We start from the raw sequence: 18,936 nt of genomic DNA on the forward strand, positions 1-18,936 counted from the left end.
TGTGTGAAAGCAAGACTCCCATAAACACCGGGTGGGGGATTTGGCTTTAATCACCCGCTTCTGCTAAAAATGCTTCAGTTATTTATAACGGTTCTCCCTATTTGGTGCGTGTAAGTGCGTGTGTGAGTGGCCTCCTGTGAGGAGCAGCTGGTGTGCTGACTCCTGTGCTGTGGGAATCAGACATTCCTATTGATCTCCCCCCCACCCCACCCCTGTGGAAGGTGTGTGTGCCCACTTGCCCACCACTCATCCTTTTTAACTGCATACTGTAGCAGCACAGGGGTTCAGCACAGTTTAGTTTTGTGTAACAGTGCCACCACCTGGTGACTACAGAAACTACAACCCATTTATTTCCAGTTGCGCAGACACACAACTTGTTCAATGATATTAATTCAAGTATAATGATAATTCTCTCTCTGTGCCTGTAGTGTGCTGGTTGTTTACTCCTGAATAGGGAAGAAAATGTAAGGATCACTGATCTTTACTTTCACTTCTTTCCATTAGAACTCGTCAAAGGTATAATATTTGGGTGACACTGTGTGTGTGTGTGTGTGTGTGTGTGTGTGTGTGTGTGTTGCAGGTAATAAATCTTGGTGGACTTGCTGGGTTGAAAGGGGAAAAAGGCGACCGGGTGAGTGTGAAAGACATGTACATAAGACTAATATCAGCGGAATGTGTGATTTCATCACATGTGCCCTGACATGCCTAGCACAATGATACCGACACACTCATAAACACACACACTTTGATGCTGTTGCAGTATAATAATATACTGGCTATGGACCAATCCACCACCTAGCTGATATGCATTCTTCAGTGCTCACTGATTGTATTCCTCGCCCACAAGCAATCATTCTCCTCTCCTGCCTCTCTCCATCTTAGGGTGACGGCTGTTCTGGCTCCCATTCAGGTCCAGTAAGTAACTTTTCCATTGCGTCTCTGCCTGGTTTTTGCAGAAAAGCATTGTCTCGTTATTTGGCATGCAGCACAGTATGAACCTGAAATCTGGCCAAAAATTGGTCTGTGATAATACATGCCAACCAAGTGTCTCTAACCTCAGTGCACAGAGGGATCCAAGGGCCAGAAGGGAGAGAAAGGCGAGCCGGTGAGTGCCAATCTCCTGCTACAGGTTACAGCACCACATCCCACTGCCTCCCAACCCCACTAACCCTTCAGCTATGCAGTTGGATCTTTATTCAAAACCTAATTTCCAGGCATCCAGTTCCAACATTAATTATACAGTAGGAATGACTGTGTGCTTTGTATGTTTTTTTTTTTTTACCAGTGAGTCATTGTGTGCATATGTGTCAGTTTTATGCATCTGATTCATATATGCATCTGATATAGAAATCTCAGATCAAAGCATGCATAATATGGATTGTTTCTCAGGTTGTGTAAGTGTAGATGTGTGTGTGTGTGTGTGTGTGTGATTGGAGCATATGGGTCCTCCTGGTAGTCCATAAGGGTTACTGACTGTGTTGTTTGCTATGCTCCAGTGATTTGTGTGTGATGTCTCCTTAGAGCCAGGTCATTGATCTGGACCTTGTCTCCATTACTTCTCTCCACAGGCACTGCCTGCCAACTGGGGCGAAGCAGCTGGGTACAAGGTGAAAGGTTTATGAAACTTTCAGTGATGAATAAAGATATGGCCTTTTAATGATCATGTAATTAATAAAACACCTTTTTTAATTTTCTCTTCTCTCTCTCGCATGTCGCCTTTTTTTTCTCTGGCTCTGCCTAGGGAGAAAAAGGTCAAAAGGGAGAGATCGGTGTACAGGGTCTCACAGGCACTCCGGGGAAGGACGTAGGTGTTTCTATTTTCTCTATACTAAGAATATTCTCTATAAAAAATTTATTTGATTTGAGGTTAAGTCTAACAGTTAGCCTGAATTATATATTTTCAATACCACAAATGCTAAATTGAACATGTACTCACAAACACACTTATACACCTACACTAATACACACACACACACACACACACACACACACACACACACACACACACACACACACACACACATCCACTTACGCAGCCACTTTTATCAGGCTATGAGTGGATATTCAGGAAACTTATATGGTATTACTCTTTAAGCTTAGGCTCCCATTGAAATCTGTTCTCCCCCCTTCTCTCTCCCATGGCGTTAAGTCTGCCTGTTAATGCCTGTTAGATTAGGCTAGAGCAACAAAGCTTGCACAATCAATGCTGCCTCATTGACTGTTCTGTTCGTCTCTCACACAGGCAGGCGCCTATTCAGGAAGATTTAAACCTTATAATCTTCCCTGTTCAGCACGGTGATCCTGTAGACGCATGAAAAGTTTTGAGGAACAAATTACAACGTGTGTGTGCTCTGAGATATTCCCCTGGTTTTTGACATCAGACACACTCATATTTAGTTGTTCACCAGGCTAAGTGCTTGTCGTGGACAGATGGATTTGGTGGGGGATAGATTTTCTTAAGCCTCCCATCCATCTGACATTGTGAATATGAATGTGCCTGTTGATGTGACTTGAATCAGGCAGGCAGAAAATATTGCATATGCACTACTGAAGATAATACATCTTACAGACTCTACAATTCTGCCTCTTTCTATTTCCAATTGTAAAATGTCAAATAAATGAGGGAAATCAACAAGTGTCTTTAACTATTCATGAAGACGTTTTGGAGATAGATTTCTGTAGCGCTTGTTTGATTATTCTGGGCTGACACTGATGATGCCACTGACCTGTACTGATGTTGTCACTTCCCTCTCTGTCTGTCACCATTTCCCAGGGTCGAGCAGGGTCCATCTGTGTAGTCGGCCCGAAGGGACAGAAGGTCTGTCTGCATTAAGTCTGGGAGTTTCTACCATCAATCTATCTGTCACATACATTCAGTTCAGTTTAGATTTTATAGAGCTTCGTTGAAATTGTTTTCCCAGGGTGCCCCAGGTTTGGTGGGCCCTGAAGGGTTGGCCGGGGAGCCAGGGAAGCCCGGACATCCAGGCCCACCAGGAGTCGGAAAGCCCGGCCCACCAGTAAGTGTGTTTTTTTTTAATTAGAGAACTCTAAAGGAAAAAAATAAGCCTATATGCACTTCTCGGAAGGTTTCATTTCCCTGATTATCTTAATGTCCTTACACTCATCTTAAAGAAATTAGACGTTGCTCTCAGAAGTGCAGGGGAGGAATTGGCAGGACTCCTTCTTTTGGTGCAGCATTCATTGCCCTTGATAGAAGCTTAGAAGTGTCTTAAGAAAATCATTTGAAAAGATTTATGCACATTTTTTCCTATCAGGGCCCTCCGGGTGAACCGGGTGGTGCAAAAGGAGACAAGGTAGGTTAACCCTTTGGTACAAATGATATTGTATGACCCCATGATATGCGAAGTGATAAGTGATCAAGACTACTGACAACCAGAGGCACCTAAGGGCCGCAATTGCCAGGGGGTATGTGGAATACAATTAAGATAAAATTTTAAATAATATATTCACATATGTGTTAAGGAGAAAACTGGAGTGATGCTAATCTTCAGTAAATGCAGGCTACAGTAAACTAACAGCAGAGAAGAGCATAGCAGATAAGTTAAAATAGTTAGTTAAGTAAGTGGTAATGGATAGGTAGTTGAAATAACCAGCCAGAAGTAAGGATTTAACATTTTAAATAGCTAGAAGTAATTAATTAACAGTTGAAATAGTTAGCTGGTAGCGTATAAACAGTTGAATAGCTAAAAAAAAATAATAATAATATAGCTAAATATTAGGTAAATGAATGGCTATTTTGAGCTGATAAGAAAAGGCTTGGGGGGAAATCACTGATCTAGACAATTTTAACATCATAACTTCATTTTTGTTCGTGTTTATGTTTTCACTTTAGCTGAAGTAATGCATGATCTGCTGTGGATTCAGAAATGCTTGCCATTCTTAGGCTAGCAAAAATCAAAATGACATACTAGACAAGAGAAACAAGAAACACAAAGATGCTTTTTTGAAGATTGTTTTCAGGGTACCTGTAAAAATAGTTTTAACTTAAGACAAATGATTTGTGTTAACAGGGAGACACAGGACCGAAGGGAGAAGATGGATTGCCAGGAGATCCAGTGAGAGACTCTTTTAAACATTGATTGATATTCAGTAATGTATGCTTGCGATTCCACAGTTTTCCATCTGTGAGCTGATACATCAATGTTTGAATGGGATTCTGCTGTTTTCATAGGGACCAAGAGGAACAGCAGGGTATAAAGGAGAGAAGGTATCCGTAAACATTGTCTTTAATCTCCTTATCTGCATGGCTGTGTGCTCTCTCATCCCCATATTGTGTGGATTTTGACTCATGTTCAATCTCTAGGGTGATCCATGCGAAGTGTGCCCTGTGCTGCCTGGAGACATGGGTAACACAGTGGCTCTGCAAGGAAAGCCAGGTCCTAAAGGAGATACTGGATTACCAGGGATAGGGGAGAGGGGACTGCCGGTAAGTACAACAGTTTCACTGCAATGTCAAACTGTAATGTATTCTAAACCCGGGTGCTCAGTTTAACATTTTTAGGATCTTGCTACATGTTTTATTAGGGGGTCGTAGACACAGTCTGAGCTGTAGCTGACGATTGAACCTTGAGCACTTGTTTGATATATTTTATTTTTCTTATCATTCTAAGGGAAAGTATGGTGTTTATTTTTTACCTCGGGTTGTATTTGCCCTTGTAATTCTCAGTGTAGTCGTAGCGGAAGGAGAGAAAGTGTGAAATGCTGTCAAAAGTTTATTGTCCAAGGCAAAGGGCAATTTGTTAATGTAATCTTAACGCATCTTTTTCTCCCTCTGGAGAGTCAGGACTCCACATACTATACATGTGCATGCTTCTCTTTCTGTTCATTCTACATCTTCCCTCTTACTCCAGCAGAGGAAATGGGGAATGATTTGTGTATTGGCGGGGAGGGTATAAATCTAGAGCCTCATGAGATTCTCTGTGCAACGATTTCCAATAATGTCACCATCCATCTGTCATACCTGGTTAGGACAGAAGGAGAAGGAGGTAGAGCCACAGAGAGGGAGTGTGAGATATGACCTCACTCTTAACAAAGTTGAACCAACAACACTCTTACTTCTGGCTCATTCCTGCTCCTCTCTTCTCTTTCCTTTCCCTATATTTACCAGGGGCCCCGAGGTGCAGATGGCAAGGCAGGACAGAAGGTATTAAAAGTTCCCCCTCATTCATTTACAGCTTATGGTTCATTCATATTCTGTAGAAGCGTGACCTATACACGCTAATCTGTACTCCTACACTTTCAAATATGCTAACATCAGCAATGCAGGAGGCTCTCTCTCCCAAAGCGGATACAAGCTGAACCAGCTGAACTAAACCCCACAAAGTGCACACACAAACACACACATTCAGCACTCCTACACACGGCCACCTTAGTAGGTCCATACCCATATGTGCATGAATGTCAACCTGCTCGAGTCCACGCACCCACACCTTCCCACCCACATCTTCCTAATTTCCCCACTGTATGCTTCCAATGCCATGTTGAGACATCTCAAAGCAAATATGTTTATCAAGAGGAGCTGGAACTAATTTGCCTGTGTTTTTTGCATTTGGCAGGGAGAATCAGGATCAGACGGCTCCAAAGGAGAAAAGGTCAGCTTGGTGTCTTTATTAGGCTTGGTTAGATTACTTCATTCAGCTGTCAGCCAGATAAAGTACCCTAATTAGTAAACTAAATATAGTATTTATTGCCAAACCTGTCCACTTAGTTTTTATGTAACATTTGTTGCAGCTGTCTTGGAGCACTAGAGCTTTTTTTGACCATGTTAAACTTATTTGTTTGAACCTGATAATAATTATTTGGAGACAAATTATTGACCCACATCTGATCCGCTTACGTACTTTAGGGAGACCCCTGCTCTGTGTGCCCCAATCTTGGGGAGTTACCCCCTAATCTCTTTCCCGGTGTCGTGGCCAACACACTGCAGCAGAAGGGTGAGAAGGGAGAGCCTGGGATTGGACAGAAGGGAGAGCAAGTAAGTCTTTTTTAGTACTGTACGAGTTAATGTCATTCTAGTACTGAATAACAACTCATAAACACAACCAAGCTAAAAACAATTACACATTATCTTGTTGGAGGACTTTGGTCTCACTAAAGGGAAACAATATTAGAAAATCTGATTGGGTATTTGTTTTTTGTTTATATGTTTATTTCTGATTTTGTTGACGCCAGTGCGTTTGCTAGCACATTGAACAATGATAAGCACCTTCGTTTAAGATGAATGATTTTTCTGCTCCACAGGGGAAGCCAGGGAATGTAGGATCACCTGGTCTTAGAGGAGAGAAGGTAAGTAACATAAAAAGAAACAGGATTTAGAGTAGGTGACCTCAATAGCAGACTACGCTTACATAAGGGGGAACTCACTCAGTAGGTTGCTTCTCTTAATAGACTTCATGAGGCAGATAATCACAGCAGTGCACTAATTTTAGGGCCCAAAACTGTCTGCCATAGGGATTTTACTCTGTGGGGAACTTATTAATGAAAGGCGTAGGTAGCGAAAAACCAGAATCACTTGGCATGGTCGCCTGTAGGGTGCTCCTTACTATGAAACATGAATTACCAATTTAAAAGACCCATCAATTTTTTTTTATCAATTTGTGAAATTCAGATACGGTAGTCACTTTTTTAATTCGCCTGCAGGGTACTGCAGGCAGCAAAGGAGCTGACGGTAAGCCGGTAAGTTGAGGTTCAGTTCTTTAAAACAGATTGTCTCGCTTCACATCCTAATTCTGTGATGTTAAATGAAATGTGTCCATATGACAGGGAAAGCCTGGGTCAGGGGGACCCAGTGGCAAGGATGGACAGAAAGGCTCAAAGGTAAGAGAATAGAGTGACAAAGTCTACTGTGCAAGACTGGATACATTCAACAAAGCTTTCTGGAATTTAGCTTCAGTGCTTTTAGAGTAAGAAAGCTCCAGTCTTGTTTTGTTTTTGTTTTTTTGTAGTCAGAGTATTTCCGTTTTGTCCGTAACATACTGCAGTACAAAAACTATGTACAAGGTAAAGACGGGGCTTTATCTAGCTTACGTGACAGATGGAATTCTAGTGAGAAATGGCAGTTAGTAAGCAGTAATAATGCTAACACCGGCAACACAGTAGAAACCCATTATTACATCATCTCATTCCATACCACTTTAATATTACTTTTGTCTTTTGACAGGGAGAGCCAGGGCCGCCTGGTATTGGTCTTCCTGGCCCGAAGGTAAGCCATAAAATGTATGCATTGCTTTTAGCATCTTTTAGCTTGATTGTCATGCAAACAAACCTTCCTGACTCCCTGCCTTTCCTAAGGGCGAGTGCGGTGTGTGCCAACCATCTGAGTTTGGTAGCGGCCCCACCGGCATCAAAATGCCTGACGGAACAAGAGGTGAACCAGGCCTTCCAGGTCCACCTGGACTTCCTGGTCTCGGAGCTGATGGAAAACAGGTGCGGTTGATCTGTAGGAAAAAGATGTCCAGCACAAGAATATATAGAAACTAAATCAAATTAAATTATAAAAAAAAAAATATTATTACTTCTTCTTCTTGGTCCCTTTAGAGGGAAGTATGATGCTCTCATGAACCAATAATCCCTACTGCTTAAATTGACAGGAAATGATTTAGGTTCTTATGTTTGTACCGTTGTACCGTTTTGCACTGATCACTCACTTTCTGTTGGAGTTTATCACATTATTGACTGTCTGATCTTATGGAATGGCTTAAATCGTATATTGTATATATTGCCACAATTTGTTTTGTTGTGCTTTATTATACATGTTATTGTGCTTTTATTGAATTTTATTGTTTAATATACTCATGAACCTGAAATGGCACAATACAATGTGACTGAAAGAACATGGAAGAGTACAGTAGCGTACAACCAAGCTCCTGTAGAACCAGAAACATTATTTGATAGAATCCTTTGGTTAAACAGTAGAAATATATACTGCAATATATACTGCTTACAGCACCACTGTCAGAAGGATCTGTCTTTACCTGAGTTAATAATACAAATGAAAACATACAAATTCCACAAAACCAAAGCAGCATCTTGCTAACCTATTTTGTTGCCACAGTGACAGAAATTAAGCAGCGTCTGGATGAGAAAAGTATGATATGCTGAAAGATTTTACCCCAAAGGTGAAATAACCATAATGCTTATTGTACATGTAGGACATGCAGGGATTCTCTTCTTACTGCAGATGTGTTACTAAGTGTAATAAATCTCTGTTCCCACCCGTCCCAATGACATGCGGTGTGCCTCTGTGCTTAGCTTTATGTCAACAGCTATATTTACCTGTATTGAGAGTCTGGGTGTGTGCATTCACTGTGCACCTGTATGTGTATCATGTATCTGCATACGTTTGCTTACACAGGGCCCACCAGGTCTTGCTGGTACAAAAGGAGAAAAGGTATGTGTCTTGTTAAAAAATTTTTTATAGATCTTTAAAAACTAGTTCTTTATATGTATTTTCACACTCTATGTATACAATCAGTGACACAGCAACACATTCACACCACATTAAACAGCCTTGATGTCAGCTGAGAAAGTAAAACCAACTAATCAATGTCTCTTCTGCATTCTGTGCGGTTTTTAAAAACCTCAATGTCCACCTACCCACAACAGTCTACCTTTAATAACCTATTGAAAAACCTGGATGAATTGGACTATTTGGAGTTATTGGTGGCCTATGGAGACAGTCAGACTTTCTTAACTAATCTGACATATACTGGGACCGGGATGTGTGCAGGAAAATCACGCCACATGATATTGAATAATATTTTAAGCCAGCCCAGGCCCTCTTGTTTCAGGTCACCAAATCTGTCTTTTGAAGCATTCACATCACTCTACCCAAAAAACTGGAAAATAAATCTGCCATCAACAGAGCCAGGCTGCTTAAATTACCTTGAAGCGCTCCCATTTTGCTTGGACGTCAAAGTACAGCCAGACGATACAGGGTTTTTGAGGCTGAAACCATTACTATTGTGAGTTCAATAAATCTCGTAATAAAACACAAAAGCTCAGATCAGCCAGTAATAATAAAAATATGCTTTAGTTTGATTTAGCAACATGTTTTTTTGAAAAAAGAAAATAAAAGTTATGTTTAAATTCAGTGTTTCTCACCAAAATGCATTGTGTGTATCCTTGAGATCTAACAATTTTGTTGAGTGCATTTCTTCCTCATAAAATATTTTCAGAGCTTATTTTGTGAATACCAGATAGTCCAAGTAGGTCTATCTGCAGCTCACTCCCACTAGTAAGGCTTAGGCACCAACCAAACTTGGTTAGGTTTTAAAATAAGTATGTTAATCCAGATAGTTTCCAAAGGGGTTGTGTAGTCTGTGAGACCGCAGATAGACCCAATTGTGATTTAGTCCAAAGAAATTCTTCTTCTTCTAAACTGTTTATGCATTACTGCCACCAACTGTCCATCAGTAGAATATTGACCGATATTGTCAGGGCCTCTTATCTTTTTTTTTAATGTTACCAGGGTGAACGTGGAGATCAGGGAGATAAGGGAATGGACGGAGCTGCTGGAGCCCCAGGACTGCCCGGAGAGCCTGGTCGGGATGGATCAATGGGCTTGAAAGGAGAGAAGGTACAGAGTACCTGAACTTTATTGCATCAGCTATATAGTATTGAAAGTAGCAGCCATGTTTTATGCAAAGTCCTTAGATCTGGTTTGAGTTAGTATGTCTCCATCAATTTACAGGTGATATTCGAGACACCACCGGTTACACTTTTTGGACCAATTATGGTTTCCAGTGGTTAAAAATGGACACTTATTGGCTACATGGGGGCACTGTCATTTATTTTTAACTTAAGTTTGATTGTTCCAAATGGTCCTTGGGTCACAATTTGGATTTGTTGTGCTTTCCCAGGGTGATGCATGTACCAGCTGTCCTTCTCTGGGCGTTGCGGTGGGTGACGGTGTAGCCGTGCCAGGCCCGAAAGGAGAGAGAGGAGAACCTGGACCCCCAGGACAAGGAAAAAATGGCAAAAATGTGTGGGAATTTTGCATTTATTCACTTCTGGCTCTAAATCTCTGTACTATCAGAATAGTGACGACCATCTTACATGTTTTATTGTCAGGGAAAACCAGGCTTACCAGGTGTGCAGGGGCCCGCCGGTCCCAAAGGAGACAAGGTTTGAATGTGCATTTATTGTTTTTTATCAAGTTTATAAATAAATGCATCATGCATCACTGACAGATTCTAATCTGTGTTGTCCTGTGCACCCTGTAGGGAGAAGCTGGAGCTGCTGGAGTTGGCCTTCCAGGACCACAAGTAAGGCTGATGTGTCCTTAAAAAAACACACCTGGATTAATAAAGTACTTTTATGTTGATAGCTGATGCAGCTCTATCATACAAACCATATACATAGCTATGCACATATCAGAGTTTCCCTCCCTCTTAGATCTAAAAATAAAGTCATGAGGTTGTAAATAACCATCTAAAAATTATCATGGGCCTGGGCCACTCTCAAATACATTGTGCAATCTTCATTGCTCTGTTGTCACCTGGAGGCCGGCCCTTCGCTAGTACTACACTGTAAAACATGTCTAACAGTCAGTCCTCCTCACCCAAAACTCAACTCTTTGTTTCCTCCCCAGACCACCTAAACCTCTTGCCTTTCTTTTTGTTTTGTCTTTTACAATTATGTCATAGGGTGAAGAGGGACCAAGAGGACTCCCAGGGCTTGTAGTAAGTTTCTCTCATATTTATAAAGTCCTACTTTAAAGGGGCTATATGTAGTTTTTCAATGAAATTACTTATTAAAAAATCATATTTTCATTGCCTTATTGTCAATGGGCTCAAAATGAAGCTCACGCCTGTTTTCTCTGTTGCTTGCATCAGCCACTATTTTGCTATAAATGTGAGGACAATGGGTCAGATTCAGCTCTGTGCGCACTCCCGTGCCTTTCTCACACTACAGCGGCAACACGGCAGCTAACAACATGCAGTCCACTAACACCATAAAACAACCGGCTCACAGCAAAACACAGACTCCACGTAAGGATACAAAACAACAATAAAGGTTTATGTGCTGAAGCCCATCAGACCAAACTTATTCATATGATGTCAAGTAAAAACACAGTGAACAGTGGAGAAACACGGAGAGAGTCACGTTAGCTCTCCGGCTAACACCGAGCAGTTGCTATCGTTATCCAGTGCAAAGCTGCATCGCTTTACACATTATTTCACCAACTAACGCAACCCATGTTTTTATCCTGTGTACCACCGGTATTATGTCAAAGTGTTGAATTAGTCTTCAAGAAGTCATGTAACAGAAAAACTCAAATGTGGAGCGATTGGTTTACTTGCCTATAGTGATGCAACCAGGAGCAGCCAGCTAACGCTACGTTAGCTTGGACCTGCCGCTGTTTGTTTCGTAATGTTCAATTACGTTTATTGTGGTTTTACCGATACTCAGGTACACAGCTTCTCCACCTCTCAGTAACTGTAACTAACATGACCCACATGATATACAATACTGCAACAAAATGGCAACAACAACGCAGAGAAAGAGCCATCCACTAACACTACAGTAAAGTTTCTTACTGCGGTGTAAGTGTTATAAAGTGTGACACAATCTTGTTATAATATTCAGTCCAGCTCACCAACCGTTTTGTTATCATCCAATACTTGTACGTTAGCTGTCTTGACATGAGCCTCCGGTGAAAGATACACAGATAGTACAACAACAGTAGAACTAGTTACTGAAAAGCCGACAGGCGAGCTAACGCCCATGTTGCACAATGCATTAAATGTAACGTTATCATGTAACGAGCATGGATTAGTTCAAGCTAGGGCCGCTGAAAACTCCTTAATGCCCCTTTAATATACTAGGTATTTACATTTTGGTTTAAACTGTGTTTTTTGTACAGGGGGCTCCTGGAGCCAGAGGACTGACTGGCCCTGTTGGCCCTGCAGGGGAAAAGGTAGCATAAAATAGAGAGACGGCAGCCCAACTTATTGTTGTAATATGCAATAAAACATACCTCACTTTGTTTGAAACCATAAAACCATGTGATTTACACTGGTTGTCTCTCACAGGGTTTTAAAGGAGATGTCGGGCCCCCAGGACCACAGGGACCTATGGCCATTGGAGTTGCAGGGCCCCCAGTAGGACATAAATGCATCTTTTTGCATGTGCATATGGGAATATAATGTCATGCTGTTATATTGTCAAAACACTCTTTGCTATTTACTTTTTCACCCACAGGGTAGAGATGGAGCCCCTGGCTCTCAAGGATTGCCAGGAGCTGACGGCAGACCTGTGAGTTGTCTTGTTCCTTTCTTGTCTAAAGTGTGTGTTTTCATTTGTGCATCATAAATTTGAAGAGATGTTATATGAATGTAAGTTGCAAACTTGAGTTGTTGCCTCTGTGTTAGCGTCTGTTCAGAGTTTTAATTTTCTTTGAGCTTCTTTGGGAATTGTCCTTGATTTAGGCATCATTTGTAACCAAGGATGTCTGCCTCGATCCATAACAGAGGCAATGTCTGCTCCCATCTCATCCTCTGTCCCCTGATCTACGCTCAGCTCACTGCCCCGTGAGCTTTCTTCTGGAACAACAAAGCAAGAGTAACTAAGTGTTTGTGTGTGTGTCTTTGTCTGTGTGTGTGTGTGTGTGTGTGTGTGTGTGTGTGTGTGTGTGTGCATTTGCACTGTCTCCTTCTCTTGCAGGGACTTGATGGAGCTAAGGGGGACAAGGTAAGTCTACCGTTTTGTTTGGATGAAGGGATCTGGAGGGGTTTGAATATAAGGGGATGGAACAGATGGTAATCGCAAGAGATGGTTCAACAGCCCCCCCCCTCCCCTCGCCCCCCACAAAGACACACACACATGCGCTGACACACACATGCACACACCTGCCTCGGGGCACAGATAGAGTAGCAGCAGAGGTGACGAGTGTACTGTTGCTGGCAGACAAGAGGAGTTTCGGGGCCTGAAGAGAGTGTGTGTGTGAGACTATTAATTACCGCATTCATCAGAGCCACCAGTCCAGACTGTCACTGAGAGGGTGGGAGAGATGAAGGAGCGGTGGAAGCTATGCTTAAGGGTCGGGAGGAGTGTGATATGTGGGACAGGAGCCCATGGTTAAATAGGAAAAAGTCAAGAAAACTGAAAGAGAATGAGGAAAATATGAAACATTTTGCAGAGGATTCAGAAATGTTATTCACTTTATTCAAATAGAGTCTGGAGCTACTGTGGGAGAGCTCACATACATACATAATCACACAGTATATATGTAGAAACCTAGATGTTATAGGAAAGTGATGAAAGCTGGTGTGTAATTGGGGACATCATGTGGGCTCCTTCTAGTATAGACGTTAAGTGAATTACACATTTCTCTGCATCATAATACCATACAGTCACTGTATTCCTGCACTACATCAAGGTTTCGGGGACAAATACATGTAATGCAGCACTTTGAGTTCACAAATGAGTGTCTTTGTGATGAAAAATATTTCAGGATTTGGCAAAACTGCACAAAAGGGTCCTGAAAGCTCAAAGACTTCTGACTTTCTCGCCGTAAGTGGTGTAGTTTTAATGTTGAATGAGGACTCGGTTTTGCAGCCTGTGCTTAAAATTGTGCAAAGAGTTTCACTTTAGCTTTTTTTATCTGTCTTTTTTATGCATATTTCAGGGTGTACCTGGAGAGTGCAACTGCATAATACCAGCGCACTCGGGCATAGGCGGACCTGTGAGTATACTTGCATACACATACAGAAATAAACACGTGGGCATTCAGTTAATTCAATCTGGAGAATTATTGCCTCACAAAAGAAGTCTGAATATGCACTGACTTTTAAAATGCACTGCCAGTGGGTTTATTATGACTCCCCAAGGGACATATTGAGGAAACATTGATGCATTATTTCCCCTCTGCATATGTCTGTGCTTTGACATTTGTTGTATTATTCTTAACTTCAAAATTTTCCATATATTCTGTTTGTGCAAACACACGGCCCTGCTCTGATTTTGAATACTTTTGCTTCCAGGGAGCTCCAGGAACTCCAATAAACACATGGCAGCCCGGGCCTCAGGTCTGATCTGCCAAGTCTGATAACTTGGGTTTTGTTTGCAAGCTTTGTTTCTGTTGTTATCTTGCAAAGTTTGTTCAGAAAATCACAGAATTCTTCATTTGTCTCTGACTGTGAATGTGCGATGTCATTTATGTTCATGTCTTTGCGTGTTGTAGGGCCCACCAGGACCTCCTGGCCCGCCTGGCCCACCTGGGCCTCGGGGTGTTAATGGAATCCAAGGACCACAGGTAAGAGAAAAGTGGCATTTGGATGGTGAGGAAGGGTCTCTCTTCAGTTCAATTCAGTAGCTGCTCCATCAGCCTGGATTGAACTACAAGGCTGATGTAGGCTTTCAGCTTGGGCATTTAGGGTACTTAAGAAAGGCGATGCTTTGAAATGCTTTGCAATTTGATGGGCAAATAAAGTTCATAACATGCATGTAGGACATGGAGCAATATTATATCCTGAATGTGTGCAATAGTTTGGTTTAAAATAGGCTTACATAGTCAGTATCAAATAATAAATGCACTAACCCATACGGTGCTTCAAGCTTTAATCCATATGGGAAGCAACTGAGCAAGCTTTGGGAATGTCCGTCAAGACATGAACAGTTATTTGAAGGGCTGGTTTTAAATATAAATTAAAAATAATAAAACAATGCTTATTTAAACTACCAATTTGATGAATTTCTAAAGTTTGTAATTCAAGCAGACCTTCAAATAAAGTGTTAATGTGATCTGTGTTGCAAGAGTCAAAGGTGTAAGACATGAGAAGTGGTGATTGTAACTGGATGGAAGAGGTCATGTCTTTGACAAGGGTGCATTTGGAATAATCGCTGAAAGCAAAATAGCACTTAAATCAAGTATGTTGATTTCTAAATTCAGTAAATTTCATACGACATGGCAGAGGAGAGAACAGGTTTGATCATTTTGACACTGACCCTTTGAGTCTGCCATGACCACTGGTGGAGATGGGAGAAGCTAGCCCTCGATTGGCAACAAACCAGTTCAACCTCAGTTCCTTCTTTCAGGGTATCCCTGGAAACGACGGGATACCGGGGAACCCGGGTTTGCCTGCACATATCGTAAGTAAAATTAGATAGAAAAGGAGGAGAGGCGACTGATTCAAGATCTGGGGCCTTATGTATAAATGATGCAAAAGCACAAAATGAATGCATGTGGCAAGAACTGGTAATTATTTTTGAAAAAAGGTCTCTTACTTCCCTGTGTGCTTATTTTGATTTGAGAACTTTTTCGAGGTCTTTTTCGAAGTAATACATGATGGGTATGATTTGTAACAAAATTTGACAAAACACAGTTACTGTGCATTTAATAACAAATATAGCTGTGTTATGTGTTAACACCCTTTTTTTCTAAATTGTGATTTTAATATATTATAATTAAATGGATTTGCATACTGTTTAATTTTAAATATTGAGCACAAGTGCAGCTGTTTAACTGCCAGACCAGGGACAGGCCGGGTTGTCACATGTTCATGTGATGTCACACAATATTAAAAAACGCTTATGTTGCTGTGTTGTTGTGGACAAAGTTTACTTACAGTAAGTGCAAGGGCAACATCAAAGTGGAGAAGTGTGGTGGAGTGTTGTGGAGTTATCTGTGGATTCTTTTTTTTATTTGGTGTTGGTGTTGTTTCTTTCAAGTCTGCTGAAGGCTTAATTTCATTAAGGGAACATCAATGCTGATCTCAAGCCAGCACTCAAGGGGAACTTCACCTTCAACACAGGAATTAAAGTAGTAGTTTAATGGAGGAGAGGGAGGTCCTGGAAAATCAGTAGATTGCTCTGGAAAGGATTTGAGACTGATCTCATAGAAACTCTACAGAAAGGTGTTGATGGATTGCATATTAAGCAACACCTCTATGATTAAAATGAATACAAACAGCCATGTAAAAGTGCTGTAAAAAAGCATGCATTAATATTTGACTGAGTCAGAGTGTAAGCCCTGACGGATAGCAGAATTGCTAAATACTATTACCCACTATAAGATGTTGTACTACAGTTGAAAAGTTGGCACCCTCTTCTCCATCCACTCACTTGCACACACACGTCCATACTGTTTGTCCTCAATGTTGGTAGATAAACCCACCAATGTCTCCTTTTCTGTCATGGTTCTGCAGGGATTATTTCACTCCAAGTGGTAGCATAGCTCTCAGGATCCTGAAAAACTGCTTTGTCTTTGAAACATAACAGCATGTTGCTCAGATAAATTGCAAAGTTAGCAATTTGTAGTTCCCTTTAGAGTGTGGCAGAAGTGAACATTGCACAGTGACATATAATTATAGAAAACGTTCTTTTGAGCAAGGCCTTGTGCTAGCCTGGAAAACAGCCAATAGCGTGCAGCATAAAATAGCCTTTCTGGCTAATGGCTCCAATTTGAACAATGTCAAATGGGTTTGTAATGACTTTGAAACCAGGCCAGGTGATAGACAAGCTCTCTCAGTGGAAAGGGTCCCACTGCTATGATAGGGAGCAGACTGCCTTTCATAGTAAATAAGACTGGGCTTGTGGAGTGAGCCTGTTTTATTTCAGAACTTACTATAATTAGACATTGTAACTCCACTGCGGCAGTTTTTTATTCTTTATGTGTACTTGGACATATCCAGTATATGAATATTTATATGTGAATGTTATGTGTTGGGCTTCCTTGGTCCCACATTATAGTCTTTGAATTGTAAACTTTTCTGGTGCAGACTGGAGTTTCCCAGTCATTAGTTGAAATGGGTACTGAGGTTTTCTTGTCTTACTGTTTTGCCATGTTTATCTGTTATTGTTTTGTTTAACCAAGTCATATTTGCAACACTCTTGATGAGAATCCAGTATCAGCATATATGGTAAACACTATTTTCTAGGGTTTAAATAGGCACCTTATGCGTATAGGTAGGTTTGATTTTTAAAGAAAATAAATTATTAAATTAGATTTTTAGAAGGATTATTATGAAAAATACAGACCAGAGTTTGTGTAATAATGCTTTGGAATTGTAGAGTAAGGAAAAAGAATCCCATGATTTAGTACAGTAGTACCGTGTCGTAAAGAAAAATTCGGTAGGATGAGGGGTAAATGGTCTTCACTCCCGCAAACTCAGTAATTTTGTCTTGAGATTGTGCTGAATGTACACTAACATGCAGCTTGGACAGGTTGTGACAGTTTGCACCAGAGTTTTTGCAGCGTTTGGTGATAAAGTCAAGACAGACTCAGCAAAATGCAATACAAACATTATGTGCCATTGTATTAGACAATAACAAACAACAGAGTTAAGAAAGACATGAAATAAGTAAACAAGACAATGTTAAATTAACTATGTAGACAAGGAGTTGGTATTGGAAAGTGTGTTTGTGTTCCTAACTTAAAGAGTCGGTATTATGCTCATTTTCAGGTTCAAAATATTATTTAGGGATGGACTAGAAAAGGTTTACTTGGTGTAATTTTGAAAAAACACCAAATTTATTGTCATACTGCACATTGCTGCAGCTCCTCTTTTCACCCAGAGTTGAAGGTATCATTATAGCTATGGAGTCATACATCTTGTCTGTGAATGATCTTTGTTGGGAGTTGCACATGCACAGTTCCGATTTAAGGAGTACTAGCCAATCAGAAACAGAGAAGCACAGGTCACTGAGAAGCTGGTAAACAGCTTCAGTTCAGCTGTACATGTTGCAGATGCTGACCAGCTTCACAACATAGACTGGAGAAAGAGTTTCAGAGTGGTGAGTTATTAATCTGTAACAAATGTATCTTTTATCCATAAAGTTTTAACTGAGCTCTGTCTCTACATCACAGTAAAAACTTTATGTCCACTGACTGCCTGGAGGGTAGCTAGTGTTTGGAAGGAAAAGGAGGTGTGTGCTCCGGCTCAGTGTTTTTCCACCTGTGTTTTTGAGGGTGTGTCAGACTAGCCGCTTGGCGAGCATAAGAGGTGCATTTAGCTTTCATCCCTGTGACGTCACAGGGATGAAAGGGAAGCGGCTGGGCTACAAACGAGCTGTTTTCAGGCAGTTCAGAGCAGAGTTTTCTGTGGGAGATGGGAACTCCCTTTGGGGAGGACTTTGGGGGTTTTCACTTTGCAAACCTATTACATGCACAAAAAAGGTATGTAACTCAATAAAGGAGAGGGAAAATGCATAATACCACCTCTTTAATTCAGAGCAATAGACCTTGCAAACTTAGAACTTGTCAAACACAGTTGTAACTAATAACTTTGATCATGGCTGCTTTCCATGAGCGTGTGTCAGTGCCTGAGAAAGGTCTCTTGTTAGACTGTAATATATACTGACAATGACACCGTGTGCTTATTTATACAGTACACTATTTGGGTTTGTTTTTTTGAAGACATTTTAAAAACTCCTGGATAATCAATCTCATTTCCGTTTTCTGCAGAACCCCACTGGACAGCACCTGCTGCCTCAAGACTCTACTAGAGGAGATGGTGATGTAAGTTCATGAGCAATAATCCATTTTGGGGAAGGGAGTTTTCCTTAACTTTTACTTTCCTTCCTTATGTCTATGCCAGTTTTTGGCATGAACACTGTCGATCACTGTGTGTGTGTGTGTGTTCTATAACACAGGAGGACTGTGGTGAGGGCTGTTCCCAAGGGTTACCAGGGGTGCCAGGTATGGCCGGTACAAAGGGAGAAAAAGGAGAAGAGGGCAAGCCTGGTGTAACCCCCACGGACAGCTGTGACAAGGTGAGACTCTGCAGAACTCCGCAGTTTCTTGCTGAAACATTTCCAGCTTCACTATATGGTTCTCCAAATCCAGAAACATATAAGACATCACTTGTAATTCGGGTGACCCGATGAGAACAGGTGAAATGTCTGCGCAACATGCGTGTCAGATCTCTCCTTCTCTGTGGTTGCCTACAGCTACACTTCCACTGTCCTCACGAC

General features: G+C 41.2%; 1 protein-coding gene across 5 annotated transcripts in view; it reads left to right on the forward strand.

Moving 5' to 3' along the window:
* col16a1 (collagen, type XVI, alpha 1) overlaps window positions 1-18,936 on the forward strand; it is a 142,609-nt gene that overhangs the window by 110,002 nt on the left and 13,671 nt on the right. For 3 of the 5 annotated variants that reach the window (XM_046057865.1, XM_046057866.1, XM_046057864.1), the window contains 36 exons: window positions 429-464; window positions 581-631; window positions 883-915; window positions 1,061-1,105; window positions 1,569-1,607; window positions 1,742-1,804; window positions 2,774-2,818; window positions 2,922-3,017; window positions 3,276-3,314; window positions 4,032-4,076; window positions 4,193-4,228; window positions 4,325-4,447; window positions 5,129-5,164; window positions 5,577-5,612; window positions 5,867-5,995; window positions 6,262-6,306; window positions 6,661-6,696; window positions 6,784-6,837; window positions 7,181-7,222; window positions 7,312-7,446; window positions 8,375-8,410; window positions 9,491-9,598; window positions 9,882-10,004; window positions 10,093-10,146; window positions 10,245-10,286; window positions 10,668-10,703; window positions 11,888-11,941; window positions 12,057-12,125; window positions 12,226-12,279; window positions 12,688-12,714; window positions 13,652-13,708; window positions 14,007-14,051; window positions 14,207-14,278; window positions 15,061-15,114; window positions 18,428-18,481; window positions 18,616-18,735. In XM_046057865.1, coding sequence (XP_045913821.1) covers window positions 429-464; window positions 581-631; window positions 883-915; window positions 1,061-1,105; window positions 1,569-1,607; window positions 1,742-1,804; window positions 2,774-2,818; window positions 2,922-3,017; window positions 3,276-3,314; window positions 4,032-4,076; window positions 4,193-4,228; window positions 4,325-4,447; window positions 5,129-5,164; window positions 5,577-5,612; window positions 5,867-5,995; window positions 6,262-6,306; window positions 6,661-6,696; window positions 6,784-6,837; window positions 7,181-7,222; window positions 7,312-7,446; window positions 8,375-8,410; window positions 9,491-9,598; window positions 9,882-10,004; window positions 10,093-10,146; window positions 10,245-10,286; window positions 10,668-10,703; window positions 11,888-11,941; window positions 12,057-12,125; window positions 12,226-12,279; window positions 12,688-12,714; window positions 13,652-13,708; window positions 14,007-14,051; window positions 14,207-14,278; window positions 15,061-15,114; window positions 18,428-18,481; window positions 18,616-18,735 — 2,169 coding nt within the window. The remainder of the gene's footprint in view (window positions 1-428; window positions 465-580; window positions 632-882; window positions 916-1,060; window positions 1,106-1,568; window positions 1,608-1,741; window positions 1,805-2,773; window positions 2,819-2,921; window positions 3,018-3,275; window positions 3,315-4,031; window positions 4,077-4,192; window positions 4,229-4,324; window positions 4,448-5,128; window positions 5,165-5,576; window positions 5,613-5,866; window positions 5,996-6,261; window positions 6,307-6,660; window positions 6,697-6,783; window positions 6,838-7,180; window positions 7,223-7,311; window positions 7,447-8,374; window positions 8,411-9,490; window positions 9,599-9,881; window positions 10,005-10,092; window positions 10,147-10,244; window positions 10,287-10,667; window positions 10,704-11,887; window positions 11,942-12,056; window positions 12,126-12,225; window positions 12,280-12,687; window positions 12,715-13,651; window positions 13,709-14,006; window positions 14,052-14,206; window positions 14,279-15,060; window positions 15,115-18,427; window positions 18,482-18,615; window positions 18,736-18,936) is intronic. The other 2 variants (XM_046057868.1, XM_046057867.1) reach the window with 2 other exon arrangements.

This window comes from Micropterus dolomieu, linkage group LG09, assembly GCF_021292245.1.
Source record: "Micropterus dolomieu isolate WLL.071019.BEF.003 ecotype Adirondacks linkage group LG09, ASM2129224v1, whole genome shotgun sequence".
In the NCBI taxonomy this organism is placed as follows: Eukaryota; Metazoa; Chordata; class Actinopteri; order Centrarchiformes; family Centrarchidae; genus Micropterus; species Micropterus dolomieu.